The sequence below is a fragment of the Nannobrachium achirus genome (assembly GCF_963921795.1).
Source record: "Nannobrachium achirus genome assembly, chromosome: 4".
NCBI lineage: Eukaryota > Metazoa > Chordata > Actinopteri > Myctophiformes > Myctophidae > Nannobrachium > Nannobrachium achirus.
In genome coordinates, this window is record NC_137813.1 from 4,637,710 (window position 1) to 4,658,899 (window position 21,190).

General features: G+C 40.2%; 1 protein-coding gene and 1 pseudogene across 2 annotated transcripts; both read right to left on the reverse strand.

The window, feature by feature from the left end:
• Window positions 1-9,715: 9,715 nt before the first annotated feature.
• LOC308282588 (sterile alpha motif domain-containing protein 9-like) lies at window positions 9,716-17,118 on the reverse strand (annotated as a pseudogene). Its single transcript has 3 exons — window positions 16,940-17,118; window positions 11,270-11,455; window positions 9,716-11,184 (listed from the first exon to the last, which is right to left on the reverse strand). The product of its transcript is annotated as a sterile alpha motif domain-containing protein 9-like (transcript).
• Window positions 17,119-17,596: 478 nt separating this feature from the next.
• Window positions 17,597-18,336, reverse strand: LOC308284230 (histone H2A-like). The gene has a single exon (XM_080724785.1). It carries the CDS (start codon window positions 18,327-18,329, stop codon window positions 17,946-17,948), a length of 384 nt encoding a protein of 127 aa, XP_080580911.1. The 5' UTR covers window positions 18,330-18,336; the 3' UTR covers window positions 17,597-17,945.
• Window positions 18,337-21,190: the final 2,854 nt, after the last annotated feature.

A 21,190-nucleotide genomic window follows, 5' to 3' on the forward strand; every position in this document is an offset into this window, starting at 1 on the left:
TAGGCAAGAAATGTGACACATCTCTCGTCACAGTGGTTAATATAAAAGTGCTAGGTTTCGTTTTTCATGAAAAGGGAAGACCAGCTCGCGTCACGCCACACCAATAGACAGAGCGCAGAAACCTGACGCGAGCTGATTTTCCATTTTCATGAAAAACGAAACCTAGCCTATTACCCAATACCCATTTATATGAACCAAGTTAACAACTTAGTGTATTTCAACATGTTTAACAACAAATCATCTCTGCGTCACTGGTCCTCCCTTTTCATGAAAAAATTAAACCTATAATAAGCTTTTATGTGAACCAAACTCTTATGCAGGTCAATGTTCATTTTGGGGCATAGACTGTGTGTTGGGGTCCATCCTTGGCCTTGACATTAAAATGTTTGAGAAATGAGAACCACTTCCCTAGTGCGGTCACTCAAGGCCCCATGGGGTGGGAGTCTTAATGCATATCTATTGCATATCAAACTGGCTCCGGTGTGTGTGTGTGTGTGTGTGTGTGTGTGTGTGTGTGTGTGTGTGTGTGTGTGTGTGTGTGTGTGTGTGTGCGTGTGTGTGTGCGTATAACCAAAAGTCATGTATTTTCACAGATATTATGATAAGGCCACGGGACCTCTGCATAATTATTGGGAGGTTTGGGGCAGACGTCAGTTGACTCATATTTCACTACAAAAATATAATGCAGTTTAACTTAAAAGCTACAGTAAAATATATTTACTGCCTGGCACTGCATTCAGTTCAACTAGCTGTTATAATGTAGTTAACTGCTCCCCACCACTGGTCACAGATCCTCCGGGAGGATCAGAGGTAGCCTACCTTAATATGATAGAGGTTATCATAATAGTGTTGTAAAGAATACCAGTCACTTCGCCAAAAATCCAACTCGCCAAATCAGCTTGCTAGGACATGGGGTTAGCCTGATAAATCAGTCCGCACATCACCACCCCTAACCTAGGGTGACCAGATGTCCTGTTTTGCGTGGGACAGTCCCACATTTCCATGACGTTTCAGGCGTCCCACAAATTGAGACACTGTCCCACATTGTGACTGGCAGGCTCCAGTCATAATCAATGTGCAGGTGTTGAGAGGTGAGCAAGCTAGACATTGACCACACTGGACATGTACAGCACTAGCTCTAGCAGCAGTTGAATAGATTATAGGGTAGGATAATATCCTCCTAACAGTTGGCTTCCCATTGTAAATCTCTCTCATTGTCTTTTAGTTTTTAAGCCTGTTAAAATAACATGCAAAATATCTCCTAGGCTACAGCTATCAAATAACCTCAAAGCATTTAACAGCACATTGTCTCACACAAACTGTACTTCTGTCCCTCAAATAAACAGTTTGGAACTGGTCACCCTAAGGACACCTCGCCAATGAGCAGCCAGCAGGGTTGTCAACATTGGATTGTCAGTCCAGGAAAATCCAGGAGATTTATTTTTTAGGGGGTGCGCGGAACTCCCCAACAGGGGTCTGGTGGTCCTCCCCCCAAAACTTCTTGACAGTTGTTGAATTGTGTGCATGTTTGATACTTTTAACAGGCTTGCTTTACTAGCATGGGTACAATTTCTCAAAAAAAGCAAAATGTAGGTGTACAGATTTGATGACTGAAGCAAAGTAAGACATCCTTAATAATGACTTCTCATCTGGGGGTCCTCCCCCAGAAAATATTTAACATAGTAGATGTAACTGCCAATCATCCTGGCAAATCCAGGAGCATTGACAAGCCTGCCCAATGACCGTGGACAATTTGGCGAGTTGGACTTTTGGCGAAGTGACCGGTTACCGTTGTAAATACATGACTTTGGCTATAGCTCTCTAGTCTCCAGTGGTGGAAAAAGTACTCACATGTTTTACTCAAGTAAAAGTATCAATACTGCAATATAGAAATACTCTGTTACAAGTAAATGTCTGTAATTCAAAATGTACTTGAGTAAAAGTACAAAAGTATTGGGATGAAAATATACTTAAAGTACCAAAAGTACTTTAAGTAGTAAGTACTAAAAGTACTAAATGTTTGAAAATACAAGCTCACAACTTGTGAGCTTGTAGATTTTCAAATAACCTAGGTAGAAAATAGGGCTAAAGTGGATTCATGTATGTTTTATAATATATTCATTCATATCTGCAAAGTAACTAGTAAAGTTTTCAAATAATTGAGCCAGTTTGATATAGCATACATATGCATATCTGTATCTTACCATCCACTTGAATGGAGACATATCCTTTTTATCTGTTTATCTGGCCCAGTAGGAATGGGCCTTTAGACTCCCACCCCATGGGGCCTTGACCCGCACTATAGAGCCCCATCTGTGACCTCTCAAACATTTTAGTGTCAAGGATGGACATGGACCTCAAAATGAACATTGACCTGCATAAGAGATGATTTGTTGTTAACAATGTTGAAATAAACGTGTGAACTATTAATGGTTCATATAAAAGCGTTAGGTTTCATTTTTCATGAAAAGGGAAGACCAATGTTGAAATAAACGTGTGAACTATTAATGGTTCATATAAAAGCGTTAGGTTTCATTTTTCATGAAAAGGGAAGACCAGCTCACGTCACCCCACACTGTAGCCTGGTTTCCAGCTCATAGACCCTGCCCACTCTCAGAGTGGACTGTTTCTCAAAGCTGAGCTGAGTCTGAAATCAGGCTACCCACACTGAGCAGAGAAGGGAGGATCTGTGACCAGTGGCGGGGAGCAGTTACTGCAGTATGAAGGCCAGTTGAATGCAGTAAATATATTTTACTGTAGCTTTTTGGTTAAACTGCATTCATATTTGTGTAGTGAAATGTGTGAGTCAAGTCAAGTCTGCCCCTTTTGTCTCCCCCCCAAACATACCAATACACACACAGAGTTCCCATGGCCATATCATATTAATGGAAGGAGAGGAACGAAGGAATTTATAGGCAACAGCAACGTTTCGACTATTATGTCTTTATCAGGCAACTTCTGCCTGATGAAGACATAATAGTCGAAACGTTGCTGTTGCCTATAAATAAAAGTAAGTTTTTTTGGAGCATAAACAGTGTGCGGGCGTTCCTCTCCTTCCATTATCTGTTACCTTGATGTCCAGCACCTGGCCTGAATATAGGCTTGAGATGTGCACACAATCTTGTCTATGAACATATCATATTAATATCTGTGTAAATAGACAGAGGTTAGACATAGACAAAGGTTAGGCCTTTGTAGTTTTGTACATGTGAGCTGTCCAAGACAAACACAGTAAGCATTTACTGAGAGAGTAGGAGGAGACTACACATGTTTGCACACTCATTTGTACAGTTACAGACTTGGTCCCCAGCTATCAATCAACGGGGTTCCAGGCCAGGGGGTCCCCAGACTTCAGTTTGAGGACCACTGGTGTACAAGGCTTTTTGGGCCCAGGGTCTCCTCTCCCGGTCCTATAGGACCCTATAATAGCATTGTAGGGGCTAGCCTAGTGCAGGTCAAGCCCCCATGCAGGACCCATGGGGGCTTGACCCCCCCTAAAGCCCCATCTGTGACCTCCCCCGGATAATAGGACAGTGGTTCTCAATTCTCAAACATTTTAGTGTCAAGGATGGACCCCAAAATGAACATAGACCCGCATAAGAGATGATTTATTTTTGAAGCGGTGAAAGCCGCTTCCAAGGTGTGGCTTTGTGTGTCCCGTACCTGTCTCGTGCATCTCTGCGCTGTGATTGGTTAGTTTTGTCTGTCCCGTGCATGTCCAGAATGAAGAATTGAGGATTGGCCAAGCTTCACATGACAATTTGGCTCTCCAGACAAAATCATTCATTCATTCAGAACTAGAACTATAAAGCACATATAAAGTATAGATCACAGAATGTGATCTAGAACACAGAATACAAATTCACCGCTTCAGTTCGAACCAAGGTTTGTTTTTATTTGTTACAAATAAACTTGAACTGAATAGAATTAATATTATTGGGGACCCCCCTGGAACGCCCTCAAGGACCCCTGGGGGTCCCTGGACCACACAGTGAGAACCGTAGCAACTACAGTGGAGCGGGGGACCAAAGATGGGGGCAAGCAGTTTCCAACACAGTGGGTCGGGACACATTTGTGGGTCGCTGACACAAATATGATATATAATATAATATATAAATAGGCCTATCCATTTGTTTCCTATACATTTTGTTTTTAATTATTGTTTTCAAAACACAAAAAATTGTCATGATTTAGAAACACATTCAATGTTTTTCTAAATAATTCCATAAATATACAGTACTGAAAATAGTAATTAAAAATATCAAGAATATATTAAACTTGGAATGTCATATAGCAATTATTTAAAAAAAATGTGCTCTCCTCCTCTGCAAACTGTATTCAGAATCTAACCTAAACACCATTTGGAATAAAGCCCACAACATGCTGAGGACGTCGGCAACAATATGTCTGTTTGACAAAAGCGAAGCAGCAGCATCAATGGACAGCAAGCACACTAAACATGATCATTTTCACTGTACCTTCACAGCACAGTGTCATTATAAAGCACAGTGTCATCACAACTGATTATCCACCATCCAGATCTGAATCAATCTATACACAATTATACAGCTCTGGTGTTAGGGTTTTGGGGAAAATAACAACATTGCACAATAAAACAACTAAAACGGTCAACATTATCATCAGAGATATCGTAGGCTATAGTTTTCTTGTAAAGTTTTGGTATGACAACATGTATTACAGAGGACAATTATAATGTATTAAGGCATATTTGTCGTATTAGCCAGGGATCCTTTTAAGAAATAAAATATTTGGAAAAAGTAGTATAAATGATTAAAACATGATTGAACATTTAACAAGTCTATGCACTGGGATATGAAACCCCAATACCAAGTGTACAATATGGGCTTTTAAATAAAATGAAATTGCTGTCACCAATAAAATAAATAATAAAACAATAAAGACTTGATAAAACAATTTCTGGACAAAGGTCTCTTATTAAAGTGGATGAGATGTGACACATTATGACCTTTTCTTCTTCATCATAGCCTTGGATTGTCTGACCCAGGGGTGTCCAAACATATTTCAAAGGGGGCCACATTAGAAAATATTGATTAACACACACTGCTACTACTGTGCGTTCCTTCTTTGTCTCAGGTTGCACGCTGAAGCGTAATGCTGCCCTCTACAGGCTATTGACATATGATGACTGTAGTCCAAGAGAAGATATTTCAGCACTGCTTTGCATTCAGCATGCTTGCTTATACAAACACGTTCTGTTCTGTTTTGCTCTGTTCAACTGCTAACCAAAATATTGACTGCAAAATAAATGTTAGTGTGGTGGTATATTGTGTTTGAACGGTAGTCTTTGTCTTTACTTCCTTTGTGTTCATAAAACTCTGGTTAAATAACTATTATCTTATCTTATGGTGCAGGACACTATAATAACACTGTATTATGGTGCAGTACACTATTACATATAAACAAATAAACTCTAAAATAAAACCTTGATACACACATGATTAGTTAAGTGTGCCTGCTATGCAATAGCAGAACACTTATTGTAATCCGCCATACTTAATGATAATAATAATAATGATCCCACAAATTTCGGCACGTAATAACTGCCGCACAATTTACGCCACCGCCGCAATATATACATCAAAACGTGCGGCTCGGCCGGGAATGGTGTGCTATTACTTTTCTTTCCGATCCGCGTTACCATTGCGACGTAATTCGCAAAAAACGACGCCCAAAAACTCCATTGACTTTGAATGGGGGACTCCGAAAAAAAACCAGAAACTTTGGCGCCAAATAACTCTGCCATACTTTTGCCTAGCAACGTCATTTAAAATGTAAAATGCTCACACAACTTTGGTCTTTTTCCGACCAATAGGGATGAGCTGTAATTGATTAAGCCCCGCCCCCTCTATAACAGGAAGTGCCTCTATAATTCATGAACCGTTTGTCGTACAGACTCGCGGCTGGTGTCATACATTTTTTTTTCCTCAAAAATTTTTTTTTCTCAAAGATTTTTTTTTTCTCAAATTTTTTTTTTCTCAAATTTTTTTTTCTCAAAATTTTTTTTTTCTCAATTTTTTTTTCTCAAAAATTTTTTTTCTCAAATTTTTTTTTTCTCAATTTTTTTTTCTCAAATATTTTTTTTTCTCAAAAAACTTTTTTTTTCTCACAAAACTGTCGTTAAAGTGTGACCCGTGATAACGGCCAAAAATGCGCCAAAACGCCACTAATTAGTCGAAATGGCTGACTTCCTGTTTGGTTTCTGATTGGCTGCTGGCCTTGTGACGTGGGTAGAGCTGCGAGGGCCCGGTCATCGCTGCTTGCAGCTTTAATTCATTAATCGTCCATGACCTTAATTGGGGCCTATTTCGCCAAACAGGAAGTGCCCCTCACCAAACAGGAAGTGACCCTTGATCTCGTGAACCGTTTGTCATACAGACACGCGGGTTGCGTCAAATGACAAGATTAAGAGTCCTTAAACTTAATTGGGGCCTATTTCGCCAAACAGGAAGTGCCCCTCACCAAACAGGAAGTGACCTGTTTTCTCGTGAACCGTTTGTCGTACAGACATGTGGGTGGTGTCATATGAAGAACAATAATGTTAAAGTTTATGCAAAAAAATGCTAATGTTAATAACGCTAATGCTAACACCAACCGCTACACAAGGTTGCACAGACTTAGCGAGCTGCAGGCACACTTAAAATTTCTTAGAAATTTTCTTTTCTAGTTTCTTATACTAAGGCAAATGTCATATTAAAAGGACATGGATCACAGCTAATTATTCTTAGAAAATGTGTTTTCATTCCAGACATCTGCAGAGCAAACACAATATGAATGAAAAGTAAAGCCTTGCCGAGCCATGATGAGGCCCATAGGGCAGGAGCCTCTCTCCTGTTTCTGTAGCGTGAGGAAGACACACCCCCCTGGCTGTATTTTGGTTTTGTTCCACTGTTTGTGTTGGAAGGCATAATGATAAATATATCACGTGTGTTTCATGTGATTCATGTAGCTCCAGAACAGAGATGTGTAAAACTGCTAACCATAATCCAAACAGTATAAACAGTGCACACTGAGACGAAGGTGAGCATAATGAAGCTAATAACAATCAAGACTGAGATACTGTGTCTTTAAACATGACATTCAAGTATCTGTGGAGACGATATTCCGGTGTTTCCTCATTCCTTGAACTCCCTGGACATTCCAGATGGTAAAGAAGCCAACAGTCTGTGGTTGAGGTGGGTTTGGTCACATATCAGTGTATTGGCTGCTGTACATTCACAGTGCCAGTTGTAAATGTCAAACTGCTACGCCCAATACAGAGGAACACAAGAGGCAGCTCTTTTTCAGTGCTGATGCAAATGTAGGCTAATGCTATAAAGGTCACAAGGTGTTTCATTTACTGACAACCACATCATATACCATAACTCCTTTTACAGTTGATTTTCTAGATCCCAAGGCATCACAATTGTCCATTTTAATAGTGCAGTGGTGAAAGACCGCATTGTGCTTGTACACATGTGTGCCACTGTGAAACGCACACATTTATTGAATTAATTTCTAGTGAAAGGAAAGATTTTATTTGTAAGGGGGAGATGCATACGATTATAAAGTAATCTAGGACATTAGTCAATGTGCCTTGTCAAAATGACGTCGAATGAACACATTTCCAATGAATTTTGTCCCTATACATAACAACCATATTTGTTTTCCTCTTATTTTAAAATATATTCTTTCACACCAGGATATTGTAAAAGAACATTAGACTCAAGGGCAATAATCCTACCTATCAATCAGATTCCCATCCCTGTCAGAGTTGAATGAAACATTTGTGCAAGATTTAATGTGCATACAGAAATGAGGGGAACATCCTCTCACATACTTATGCCAGTGTGCCAGTCATCACCCACCACTGTGCCAATGTTGGCACCTGTGCCTAAGGTTGCCTACCCCTGGCCTAGATACTTGCTTGTACTGTATACTAAATGGGCAAAGAGAAATTACTGTTGCAAATTAATTGAAAGTACATAGCCTATTTCATTGTGATGAACGTTAATTAGCATATTAAATGTGCATTATAATTGAATGCAATTTAATCTGCCATGTTTTTGGTGAGCAAAATAAATATGCCTGTAAGATTGTCCTTACACAATAGTGTTGATAACTTGTTATCGATTACTGTGAAATATGTATCAAAACCATGTTAATTGTATGACTATCATGTTATGACCTTCTGTTGCCTATATTTACTGTCTAGCTGGGAACACATTAAGTAACACATTTGCAAAAGACAGAACCCAAGATTGCAATAAAAGGCTGCTGAAACACTTTAAATGTAAAAATATATAACATTTATTTACAGTAACATTATTAACAGAGATAATAAGCCATCTATAACTGAATAAATGGAAGCAATTAAGACATCAGGGTATTCAAGGCCAAAATAATAAAATAAAACCAACACTAACTTTGAAATAAAAACACAATTGTTCTACCGAATAAAACAGAAAAACAATACTAAGCTCCCTAACTGACAACAAAACAGGAGAAAAAGTGGGAGCTAAATAAATGGCAGAGAACCCCTATAAAATGGACCCTTACCATTACCAAGACCAATACAACAACAAGGCACTTGTACAAACTAGTCAGATAATAAACTCGATGTTTCAACAATGGCAACACCAGTGCCAGTTCTAACAAAACATTGTGGCCTGGCAAGGAGCGCTGGTTCTTGGGTTTAATATACTGTACAGCTCCACTGACAAGCAAATGACATTCAGTGCGTGTGATGGAGGCAGAGAGAGCATGGCAGACCTGTTCCAGGCCAGAGGAAAATCATTGCATATATACACCCCCTCCAGTGAGATTAAAAAATACATTTTTTAACGTTACTGTACCATAGAATGTTCACACTATAATACAATCATGTGAAATTAGTGAAAATTACACTCTGGATAAAGTATCATCAACATCCTTATTGAGTCTGATTTCATGTCATGCCCTGTATATCAGTCTGTGGTTGAGGAACATGGTCACTGTTTAAGGTCTTAACGTTTAACTTTCCTTATTATAACAGCCAAAACATACACTCTGGAACAACGTACACTCTGGAAAAGTCTATATACAGTATACTACCGGTATATCCCTTATTTGCAACTTATATATTAAATATTTTGTATATGTACACTAGGCTGTGCTCTGTTCTTGGTTTAGGGAACTATAGTTGCGCAAGGATTTTGCGCAAAAATCTTTTTATGGAAACACTTCAAAATTCGAATAAACTTTCATTATCCGCAAAAACCTTTATCCCCTTGGAGGAGGTGGATTTTGAGGCTTTATCGAATAAACTAAATGCACATTTTCGCTCTTCTGTGACCTGGCGTTTCCCAAGGACCCTAAGCACAACAGTGGGGGCAAGGAGGTAGGGAGCGCTAATCACTAATTCGAATGACACCCGCAAATGGAAACAGGCTAAATTCGCTTTGTCTTAATGTACATTTCTGATAATTTGCTTCCTATATTCTAATAAGTTTATGGAAACATGACTTATGTTAGACAACATTCACCAAGATAAAATTGTCATTGTAAAGGTGGCATTGACATCTAGCCTGTTTATTTATTTAGCAAACACAAGTCCTTAGCCAAACAATTGTGTCCTAGTCTAGTGTTGCTTTTGGAGAAGGCAAAATGAAATTATGTTTAATTGTTTGCTCAAACTAGCCTGTCTCTGGTGCCTAAACTAATTTTTCACTGTAATGTTGTATGCAACAGGTCCTCTGAACGTAAATCCCAAGTAGAATGTGATGTTTTCATTACCAGAAGGCACTGAAGGCGCATAAAGAGGGAGGATACTGAACTTATTTTTCTTTGGTCCTTCAAGGTACACTTCTCCATCTTCAGTCCACCCAGACACACATTTCAACATCTTAGCAATCTCTGGCATTTTCCATGCTTCTCCACTGAACCATTTCATTCGTTTCTCAGGCACTGGGAGCTTCTTAGTAATTGTTTCAACCTTGCTTTTATGGACAATTTTGTCCAGTCCACTACCATTGGTGAGAAATAAATGTGTGTAAATTCTTCTCTTTCGTGGAGGAATGTCCTTCATTTATGCCCTTTTCAAGCGCTCTACCGCCGTTTGAACAATTTCATATTTAGTTTCCCTATCGTGATCTGTGTCATTGTCCTCTGGCCAAAACAGCAAGGTCAGCAAGAAAAGGGGACTAGGGAATCTTTTCTCAGTTGGGAATTGCTGACTGAGTGTTCGTAGATCTTTCAGAGCAGCTACCTTTCGAGACTGAGGTGATAGGCATTTCAAAGCTAGATGGGTTATTATGTAATTAACACGATCCCTTTGATCAAGATTGGCCTTCAATGGGTTCTTGGGGTAAAGAGTTAGGATGGTCTCAAGTTGTTCTACGGCATCCTTTTCTTTCTTTTCTGTCAGCTTTGAGAGGATTGTTGTTACATTACCTCCTCCAAGGTGACAAATAACCATGTGTTTCATGAAAGGAGTCAAACTGTCAGGGTTTGACTGATACTGCTTCATAGCTGTGCTAAGTGAAGCTTCCAAGAAGTACTTCCCGTACTCTGAAGATTTCTTCCCCATCCATGCCAAAGGATTGTTTATCTTCATCTCTAGCCCATCAATGGAGTCCTCTTCATCTGCACTGATATCTGTCTGGAAGTAGCTGAGCTCCTCTGAGATCCATTCCAAGGCTTCTTGCATTGTCTTCTGGAGATTTTTCAAGCGATCATGTAAGTGCTCCCAGGGCTCTCTAACTTCCTCAGGGATGTATTGTGTAACCAAGTACTTCACACATTCCGAATGACCATTGCTTGCATTTGAAAATACTTGCAATGAAGACATCAATTTCAGCAGGCTGCATCCAACCTCAACCTCAGCACAAAATCCTGAACCGTTCATAGTTCCTGAATCTGAGACAGCTGCTTTCTCACATTCTTTGAAGCACTCCATGGCATTCAGTGCAGTGTCCACACCAACTGCTGTATTTTCCGCTGTCTTAGGCACTTTTTCAATGGCTTTACACTTGGCATTGAACCATTTCCTGAACACCTGGCCTTTTGTGTGTAGTATGGCCGAGTTGTTGGGCAGCTGTTTGGCTGCCTTCTCTGCCCAGTCTTTAGCCTCTTCAAACTTTTCATAGGTATAATGAAGGCGAGCAAGCTGCTGTGCAAAGAATGCATCTTTTTGGAAACTCTGCTATGGTCCTAAACTGGTCCTGCTCTTCTTTTATTTGCGGTATCTCTGGGTTCGGCTCAGTCATCGTGCAGCTTTTCCACACGTCATGTTCAGTCTTCTCCGAAAGCCCTGGAAGGAACTCACGTCCCTCACTGTAGTCTTCTGACTCCTCTTCCTCGTCAACCGGGGTCCCCGGGGGTCCTTGGCTGTTCTCCTGCAGGACGGGGGGGATGTAGGCGTGGTCCAGCATGGTGCCCCCGGTGGCCTGCAGAGGACCTACAGTTGCAGGAGAAGACAGGGTGGGGGATGTTAGCAATCAAAGCAGGCACAACAAAATGGTCAGTGGTGGAAAAAGTACTACAATGTTTTACAAAAAAAGTAGTCTCGCGAGGCCAGACTCGAGTCTGTTGCCTCCGCCAAATCGCGGAGTCTGTTGCCTCCGCGATTTGGGCAAATGCTCCTGGCATACAGTCTGGCAAACGGAAATAGAAACGATGAGTGCGAGATAAAGCGGATGTGACGCAACCGCTCCCTTGTATTGGTGCAGTAGCAATAACATGTCCTACTGGAAGTGTTATGTCTCCTTTCAATATTTCTGGGGGCGTTATTTCGTCTTTCTCTGGTGTTATTGGTGTTACCTCCATGATGTTTTCAAACGTTTTCTTAAACTATGTATACACCCATAACAAGAATAGGCCGCTCGAATGACTTTGTCTGAGCTATTGTGTTTCTGTTATGTTTCCAATGGGACTACAGTTCAGTGCAGCACTGGCTACTTCCGATACTCGCCGTTCCAGACTCTATATAGCATTCGGAGATTGTGGAATAGTTGTCTGGCTACGCGAGACTACAAAAAAAGTGACAACACTGCCATGTAGAAATACTATGTTAAGAGTAAATGTCAGGAATTAAAGTAGAGTAGAAAAGTATTGGTATTTGGTCTCAAAATATACTATATAAAGTACAACAAATAGAAAGTATCCATGTTATACAGTTGACACCATATTGCATATTGATTAAACATCCCTTCAAAATAGCAGATCTACAAACTGCAAGTGAGCGTGTAGATCGTCAATGGTCAATATGTATGGAGATGGTGAGGAAAATGTATTTGTTTTGTAAATACCTTGGGTCGATAAAAAATGTAGAGATCAAATGAAAACCAGAGATTTACTGCTTAAAAAGGCATTAAAATCTGGCCTGACAACGGACAGACAGCTATTCACACATGCTAGAAACAAAGTCACAAATTTCTTAAGGAAGGCTAAAGCTGGATTTTATATCTCCATCATAGAGAGTGCCAGAGGAAATGGAAAAAAAGTTTGGGAATACATAAATAAACTGACAGGGAAATACTATAAGCAGGATAATAACAACTTAGAACTTAAAATAGATAATGTCCTGGTGAAAGATCCCCACACGCTTGCTAGCAACCTAATGCTGTTTTTTCTAAACTCTGTGTATGAAATCACACAGTTGTTCAGACCCTCTAAGTTTGTTTCACGCCCTGTTCAAAATGATCTCCCCATTTTCAATTTGGAGGAAGTCACAGAAAACGAGGTGACAAACATTGTCAGATCACTGAAAGCATCCAAAGCTAAAGATGCACATGGGCTTGACACAAACTTTCTTAAAACAAATATTGACTCTCTGGTGGCACCAATCACACATCTGGTAAATCTGTCCATAAGAAAATGCACTGTCCCAACTCAGTGGAAAGTTGCTGTTATAACACCTATATTCAAATCTGGCTCAAAAACGGACATATCAAACTATAGACCCATAAGCATCTTACCTGTTATATCAAAAGTGGCTGAAAAGTGGATTGTAAAGTCTATTGTTAAACATCTAGACAAAGGCTACACCCCTCTGCATCCTATGCAGTTTGGGTTTCGAGCCTTCCACTCCACTGAGTCAGCAAATTGCCTATTCATTGAAAAGTTAAAGTGTGCTTTGAACAAGGCCCCATGCGCAATGGCAGTATTTTTGGATTTCAAGAAAGCATTTGACTCTGTCAGCCATCAGGTCCTCTTGTCCAAACTAACACATTTCAACTTGTCCCCAGAGGCCATCAAATGGTTTACATCATACCTATCAAATAGAGAACAGTGTGTAAGCATAAATGGCATCAAGTCTCCTTATCACACTTGCTCGGTTGGTGTCCCCCAGGGATCAATAGTAGGACCAATTCTGTTTTCTCTGTTTATAAACGACCTACCTGATGTATGTAAAGATGTACATATTCAGATGTACGCAGATGATGCTGTTATACTGACTCATGGAAAGAGCTATGCAGAGGTGTCAACGGTTTTAACTTCTGTTCTGACCAGCGTTCAGGACTGGCTTACAGACTCATGCCTGCTCCTGAATGCAAAAAAGACGGTCTGCATGGCTTTTTCTAAAAGACCAGTTGTGATGGAATCATCAAATGTGTTTCTGGGTGGAGAGGAACTTGAACTTGTGTCAGAGTTCAAGTACCTCGGGGTCATGTTAGACTCAACCCTAACCTTTAAAAAACATGTAAAAAAGGTTACAAACACAATCAAGTTCAACCTTCAGAACTTCAAACAAATCAGACCTTTTTTGGCAGTTAGTGCTGCTAAATCGTATCTCCAATGCATGATCCTATCACACATTGAGTACTGTTTCACAAACTGGTCTTGCACAGGTATAACGACTCTCAAACCCATTGAACAGCTATATAAGAGTGCGCTTAAGGTATTCGATAGGAAACCCCACTCATATCACCATTGTAATATCCTTCAGAGGTACCGTTTCTTGAGTTTCGCTAATTTTAAGGTATTTAAACAGGTCAGTATCATATATAAGACCCTAAATGGTCTATGCCCACCTCCCCTAAAGGAATTCATAAAAAGGAAGCCTGATAGAGGACTCAATACTAGAGCAATCACTAGAGGGGATTGCGAAGTACCGTACCGGGTAACCGCTTTTGGAAAAAACACCCTTTCAGTGCAGGGATGTTCAATCTGGAATGACCTACCTCTAACAATAAGAGACTGTTTGTCATTTCCATCCTTCAAGTTCAATCTAAAAAAATGGTTAGTTGACAATCAAACCTGTGACCATGTATAGTTCTAAGAGTACAGCGCATGTCATGTACGTATATTTTTAACTATCCTTTTTTAATGTAGGGTACTGTTAGTAATATGTGTTGTTTTGTTGTTTGCCTGGTTCAGGAAAAATAGTAATTGTATGTATGTTCTTAGGCGCCCTCTCCTAATGTAGGGTTACTGTTTGTTGGTATGTATTGTTTTGTCTTCATGTGGGGACTACGGATGAAATTTAGCATTCTTGCTAATTCCGGCTTATTTACATTGCTTTCATGTAGTGTTCATTAATATGCATTGTCCCGTCTAAATAAACAAATAAAGTAAGTAAAGTATGTAATCAAATTCTGCAAAGTAACTCCAGTTACCACAACGTGTGGTGGAAACAGAGCTACAGTTACCACAAAGTAACTACAGTTACCACAAAGTAACTACAGTTACCACAACGTGTATTGGAAACAGAGATACACTTTCTGACATCAGAGACACAAACTTCCCACAGATGATACACAACCCAAAGTGTGTTTGAAGACATGACAACAAAACATTTCCATAGGCCTGCCTACTGTGAGAACACAGCAGCAAGTTGCAACATGTGTGAATTGTTGTGATAAAAGAAGGCAAATGGAATACAACCACCTTAAAGGAAAATTCCAGAATAAAACATATTAATCCTTAATCAGCCTTTTATCACGTCTGTACATACCTGGTATGATGGATTTTTATCATAGTCCTTCCAGTTTTTACTTCTCCTGGACTCCTCAGATCTCTCTCCCACAGCCAAAACGGCGGTAAATTGTGGTCCTCCAAAAGCGCTAATTTTCACCGCTGCAAAGTTACTTTTTTCTTCATAAATCTGCTAATTTATAGTTCCAAGAGAGCCAGTAATCCACTGTTTTATCGCGGGTTGAGGGAAATGGCCGTTGTTGACATGATCCCAATAGTACTCACAGAAGAAGAATGAAGTCTCGCGTCTCGCGTGATTACCGCGTTTCCTTTAGCTTTTTCTTTAGCGCAAAAGAAAGCTTTCTCCTGGAGTTATTACAGCCAGTATGTACACAACAAGGCATCGTGGTATATATATAAAAAATAAGAAAGCAGAAGAATATAATCTAGTTAGTCTATTGATCGCTAGAATCTAGTAATATGACTGAGAAGGATTCATAACAAAGCATTTTAACGGACTTCCTGTAGTCATAAGGTAATTCTATTACCTTTATTTATTTTATTTTTTCCTCAATACATTTCTTCGATTTTATTTATTATTTATTTATGGAATTACTTATAAAATAACTTTGACGTGTATTATTATTTGTAAACAATGTAGGCTACAATATAATCACAAAATAATCGTATTTTCCTCAAGACATTCTGCAATGCCTCACCAAATAAACTTTAGGTAAAAATTACCTCATGACCACAGAAACGTGTCTTTCATGCAGATTTATGAAGAAAAAAGTAACTTTGCAGCGGTGAAAATTAGCGCTTTTGGAGGACCACAATTTACCGCCGTTTTGGCTGTGGGAGAGAGATCTGAGGAGTCCAGGAGAAGTAAAAACTGGAAGGACTATGATAAAAATCCATCATACCAGGTACAGACGTGATAAAAGGCTGATTAAGGATTAATATGTTTTATTCTGGAATTTTCCTTTAAGGACTACACACCATTGTGTGACCTCTAGACCTGCTGCACATACTAAAGCCCCTTTTCGACTGCAGCTTTAGCACCACACTACACCACAAATACGATACACCACACCACATAAAAAATATCTACATTTCAGTAAGAAACAAATTTACCCTTTTTAACTGTGATTATAATAATACACATGTGTATTACAACTATCCTAATTATAATACACTATAATGGATTATAACTGTGATTATAATACACTAAAATATCAATGTATAACTATGATAATGTATAATAGATTATAATAGTGGTTATAATAGAATCTATTATCATGTATTACAACTATATCCTGGTGGTCTAAATGAAAAGTCAGTGATTTATAAGGCATCCTTAAAGTGTTTGGCACTGTTTGGCCTGGCTAAGACCTACTCTAGATTGGATACTTTTTAGTACCACGTTTAGTACCACTTTCACACCACTCTACCCAGGTCCTTATAGTGGAAAACATGGCACAAGTGGGCTACCGTTAAATGAGTTTTTTTTTGTATCCTATTTAATGTCGTTTTGAGAAGAAAGAAAAAATGCTATTTGTCCCAAAGCTACTACAAAAGATTGCTGCTATGTTTCAAGTTGTATATCCTGTGTAGCCTATATTTAACATGTATAACAATGAAATGTGACACACAAGCTGTTTACACAAGCTGTTTAGACAATGCTGTACCCCTCCAACTGTATGGGCCCATTTACCAATTGTTTTTTATTATATTCTGACACGCATGTTTTCTCATGAAAACAAAGTCCCCTTTAATTGAAATTGTGCTTTCCTTGCTTCCCCACATCCATTTGTTTCTCCCAAAAAGCAAATAAAGTAATTAATACATCAAATCAGAGCTACCCTGCACTATCCTTAGCTCTGGTCCATGGACTATAGCCTGGCTATTAGCTCTGGTCCATAGCGTTCCAAGGAGTTCTCCTTAACGGTTGAAGTGCTCGCTATGGAGCAGAGCTGGTTCTCCGTTGGAGCCATTGTTTACACTGTCAGCTATCGAGTTAACAGACCTGTGTTGTTGTCTCTGAGAAGCTCCAGTTGCTGCCGCAGGAGAATGATCTCCTCCCTGGACCTGGACACTTCCACCTGGTACAAGGACAGGCTCTTCTCCACCTCTCCAAAGATGTCCACGGCTGCGGCGGACAGCCGCTCCGACACGAAGGCTCTGAGGTGGAACATGTCGTCCAGATCTCCACAGAAGTGTGTGATGTTGTTGTTGTTGTTGTTGCTGCTTTAGCCACCTAGCTATGCCTATGTGAAGTGAGCAGAAATAGCGTTAGCAGGAATAAGGCGTCCGGCGCCGATCTCTTCAGAATAAGAGTACCCCTAAAGCCGTTGAAAACTGATATTTTTGCCATAATATGGACGTTAAAAATATAGATTATATTATTTTAGATTATCTAAACGAACATACAAAATGCAAATTAGGTTTCTGGGTAAAAAAGAAAGGTTTTAATAACATAAAAACATGGTAAATGCTGTTCACATTTGTGTCTTTTAAAAATACATTATTTACTGCACTTTTATTTTGAAGGCTGGACCCTGGCTTATTTCTGCCAGCTCCCAGACCGGAAACGTTCTTTCTGCTCACTTCACGGACCTGTTGTTACAAGAATAAGTAAGCATATCTTGTCTTTTGTTTTAAATCATTTACACTCATCCAACTCAGTTCCAGATTAAATAAATTAAGCCTCAAGAACTGCTAATATGGACTATTAATTTAGTTTCCTTGTCATTTTACATAACATAAATAGACTACAAATCATTACGACCACAGTATACATAATTATGCATCTTGTATGTTCGGGTGTGTACATTTCAAGATATTTGCTTACTTACTAAAATAATGTGTTGTCAGACAGTAGGCTAGAGTACAAAAAATACCTTATGCTTATGAGAAATCAGCTCGTATGAAATACAACCATTTATAGAAATAGGATTAATCTTTAAATTGAAACAGTGGGTGGCTCTTAAAAGAGCCTTTGTGGGGGTTTGTCAAACGGAAATGAAGCAGGTTTATTTCTTGGCTGCTTTCTCGGTCTTCTTGGGCAGCAGAACAGCCTGGATGTTGGGCAGCACGCCGCCCTGAGCGATGGTCACTCCACCCAGCAGCTTGTTGAGCTCCTCGTCGTTGCGGACGGCCAGCTGGAGGTGACGGGGGATGATACGGGTCTTCTTGTTGTCCCGGGCAGCGTTCCCAGCCAACTCCAGGATCTCAGCGGTCAGGTACTCGAGCACCGCCGCCAGATAGACCGGGGCGCCGGCGCCGACACGCTGGCCGTAGTTGCCTTTCCGCAGCAGCCTGTGGACACGACCCACGGGGAACTGGAGCCCGGCACGGGAGGAGCGGGTCTTGGCCTTGGCCCTGGCCTTTCCGCCGGTCTTTCCTCTTCCTGACATGGTTATAGATTAGTTCTTCAGACGAGAGCAGAAGAAATGTGTGATGGAGTAGCGGAGTACAGGACTATTTATAATGTCTTTGTGGGCGGAGTTGAGTTTTCGGAGCCGTCTATTGGAGAGAAGGTCCCTGAGAGCTCCCCACCAATCAGTAACAGGGAAGTGTGGCTCCTCCTCAAAGAAGGAGCTTCCTGGCCAATCAGAGAATGACGGCGCCTCAGTCATTGTCCTGCAGTTAAGCGTCTGTTTTATGCTGTTGATCTAAATGTGTGATTCACATTTTACAAAGTGCACAATCAGAGATGACACAGTCATGGTCACGTTAATAAAGGACTATTAATTAATGTTCGAACACAGCAGCAAGATTTGTGAACTGTTGCGACAAAAGAAGGCTAGAAACACAACCACCCTAAAGGCCCATTCCCACTGGGCCAGATAAAAGATATCTGGGGATATTTCTCCAGATATTTTTCCATGCAAAGTGGATGGTAGATACAGATAAAAAAAAATTCTACCACAGATATTTGCCACAGATACTTTTATCTGTGGCAAATATTTTTTTTTATCTGTATCTACCATTCACTTTGCATGGAAAAATATCTGGAGAAATATCTCCAGATATCTTTTATCTGGCCCAGTGGGAATGGGCCTTAAGGACTATAAACCATGGCTTGACATCTATCTAGAGTCTAGATCAGTCTAGACCTACTGCACATACAGTATGAAACAGAGCTGCTACCTTAAAATGTATTTTGCTGTTATTTGTTCCAAAAGCTGTATACCCTGAAGTGAAGGGCTCTGAAATGAAGCACAAAACCTTGTCCTTTTGTGTGTTCTGAGGACGTAAGGGAGGACAGGCAGACCTCGCTGTGTGGGCGGTGCCCATAGGGTATGGGGCGGGGCTGCCGCCCCATGCCAGTCCTACACCCATTCACATGCACGTCACTCTGGAATGTATGAATGACCCAGTTTAGCTGAAAGAACACACAATACACATTGTATGATGACCCCTTCTTCTGTTCTAATTATATACAACAGGGGATATCAGCTGTATGTTGCATGTATTTTGTTAAAGTATTAGCCTACATACTTCACAAAAACATTAGTTTCTCCCTTTCTTACAAATGTATTTGTGTGTAGCCTATACCTTATGCAATGGCAAAGCCTCTGTCAGCCCCCACTGAGTAGTTTTATATGTTTTATACTGGGAGCAGTGTTTAAACATTTTGTTTGTTTGTTTTGGCACATTCAGAAAAGTACCTGGCAACCCCTCCAATATATTGGCGACTGCTCTGGGTGTGGCGTGAGCTTGTAGAATGGTGGCCTGTAGAATAATATCCTAGTATGACTTGTGGTCAAACTGACATTTAAGCTACGTATATTATTATTTTCTCAAATTTTTATCCCACGATTTTGCAACCCATTTTCAACTAGTGCCTATGTAATCCTGGGCTCTTCTCTCCCTCTGCCGCGCCTGGGGAGACAACGGACTGACCTCATGCTTCTTTCAATGCATGAGTAGCCGAAGTTGTTTCTTTTCACCTGACAGGGAGGATTTTTCCCGGGATGGACGTAGCGCGTGGAAGGAACACGTTATTCCAACCAGTTCCTTTCCCCTCCATCAAGCGCCCCGGCTGGCCAGGGAGAGGCATTATTGAGACCATGATTACTGCATGTTTTTGTGAGGGTATCAACCCTAGGAGACACGGGGAGAACATGTAAACTCCACACAGAAAGGCCCTGTCACCGACCCCACCTAGGGTGTGTGACGCGGAGGGAGAAACATACACGCCCCCAGCACCCACAGCGTCCCCCGGCGGGAATCGAACCCAGGACCTTCTAGCTGTGAGGCGAAGCACTAACCACTTACTTGGTATGCTCTTTTATTAGCTCTACAAAACTGCTTTGCTGAAACTAGCCGATCTACAAGCTCAAGAGCATTGCGGCACATTCATAGTGAGCTTATGGATCGGCTATTTTCAGCAAATGTTCCCAAAGAGAATATTGCTCTTTGATTTAAACAACATATCATAGCAGTAGGCAGAATTCTGGACAATGCATTGATTAAACTATTAATATTGCCATATTGTCCAAGTATCTTTTTAATAAGGATGTTGCCTGGTCCCCTTATTATTATTATTATTTCAAATGATATGTATTGTTATTAATTTTAGTTATTCTATTGTTTCCTATTAATTTTCTCAGAGGTGGCCTAGCAGGAGAATGAGTCTATTAGCATGATCAGTGAAATGGACACCAAGCATATTTAACACGGTCATTTTCACAATCGCACCTTCACAGCTCCACATCAATCTATACAAAGATATACAGCTTTTAAAAATAACACTGAACAATAAAACTGCCAACATTGTCAACATCACCATCACATGCCCTCCACAATACAAGCCAGGTTATTTTGTGAAGAACAACACCATGCTGTATGCTCAATGTCATCCTAGTAGAGGATGACACAGGAGTGGATTTTTACTCCTGTCCCGTCCCACTCCCGCAGAAAAAAATCCTGTCCCATCCCAATCCTGGGCCAGATTAAAAAAATAAATCCTGTCCTGTCCCACTCTTGTACAATGACTCCTGGTCCCATCCCGCTCCTGGTCAAAATCACTCCCGTTCACATCCCGCTCCCGAAAAAAAAAAAAAAAAAAAAAAAAAAATCGCGCAGATGTTTTTCTATTTTGATCCATATTATATTTGATATCATGTTTATTATTATATAATGTATAATTTTATAATGTCCGCAGTTCAAAGACCTCACTTTCCTGTGCAATTTATTTCTGCGATTTGATGAACTGGTCTGGGATGATTCCCGCTCCTGCCCACTCCTGTTGATTTTCATTCCTGTCCCG

Coding starts and splice junctions, on each gene's coding strand:
- LOC308284230 (XM_080724785.1), bottom strand. CDS start 18,329: ATGTCAGGAAGAGGAAAGACCGGCGGAAAGGCCAGGGCCAAGGCCAAG.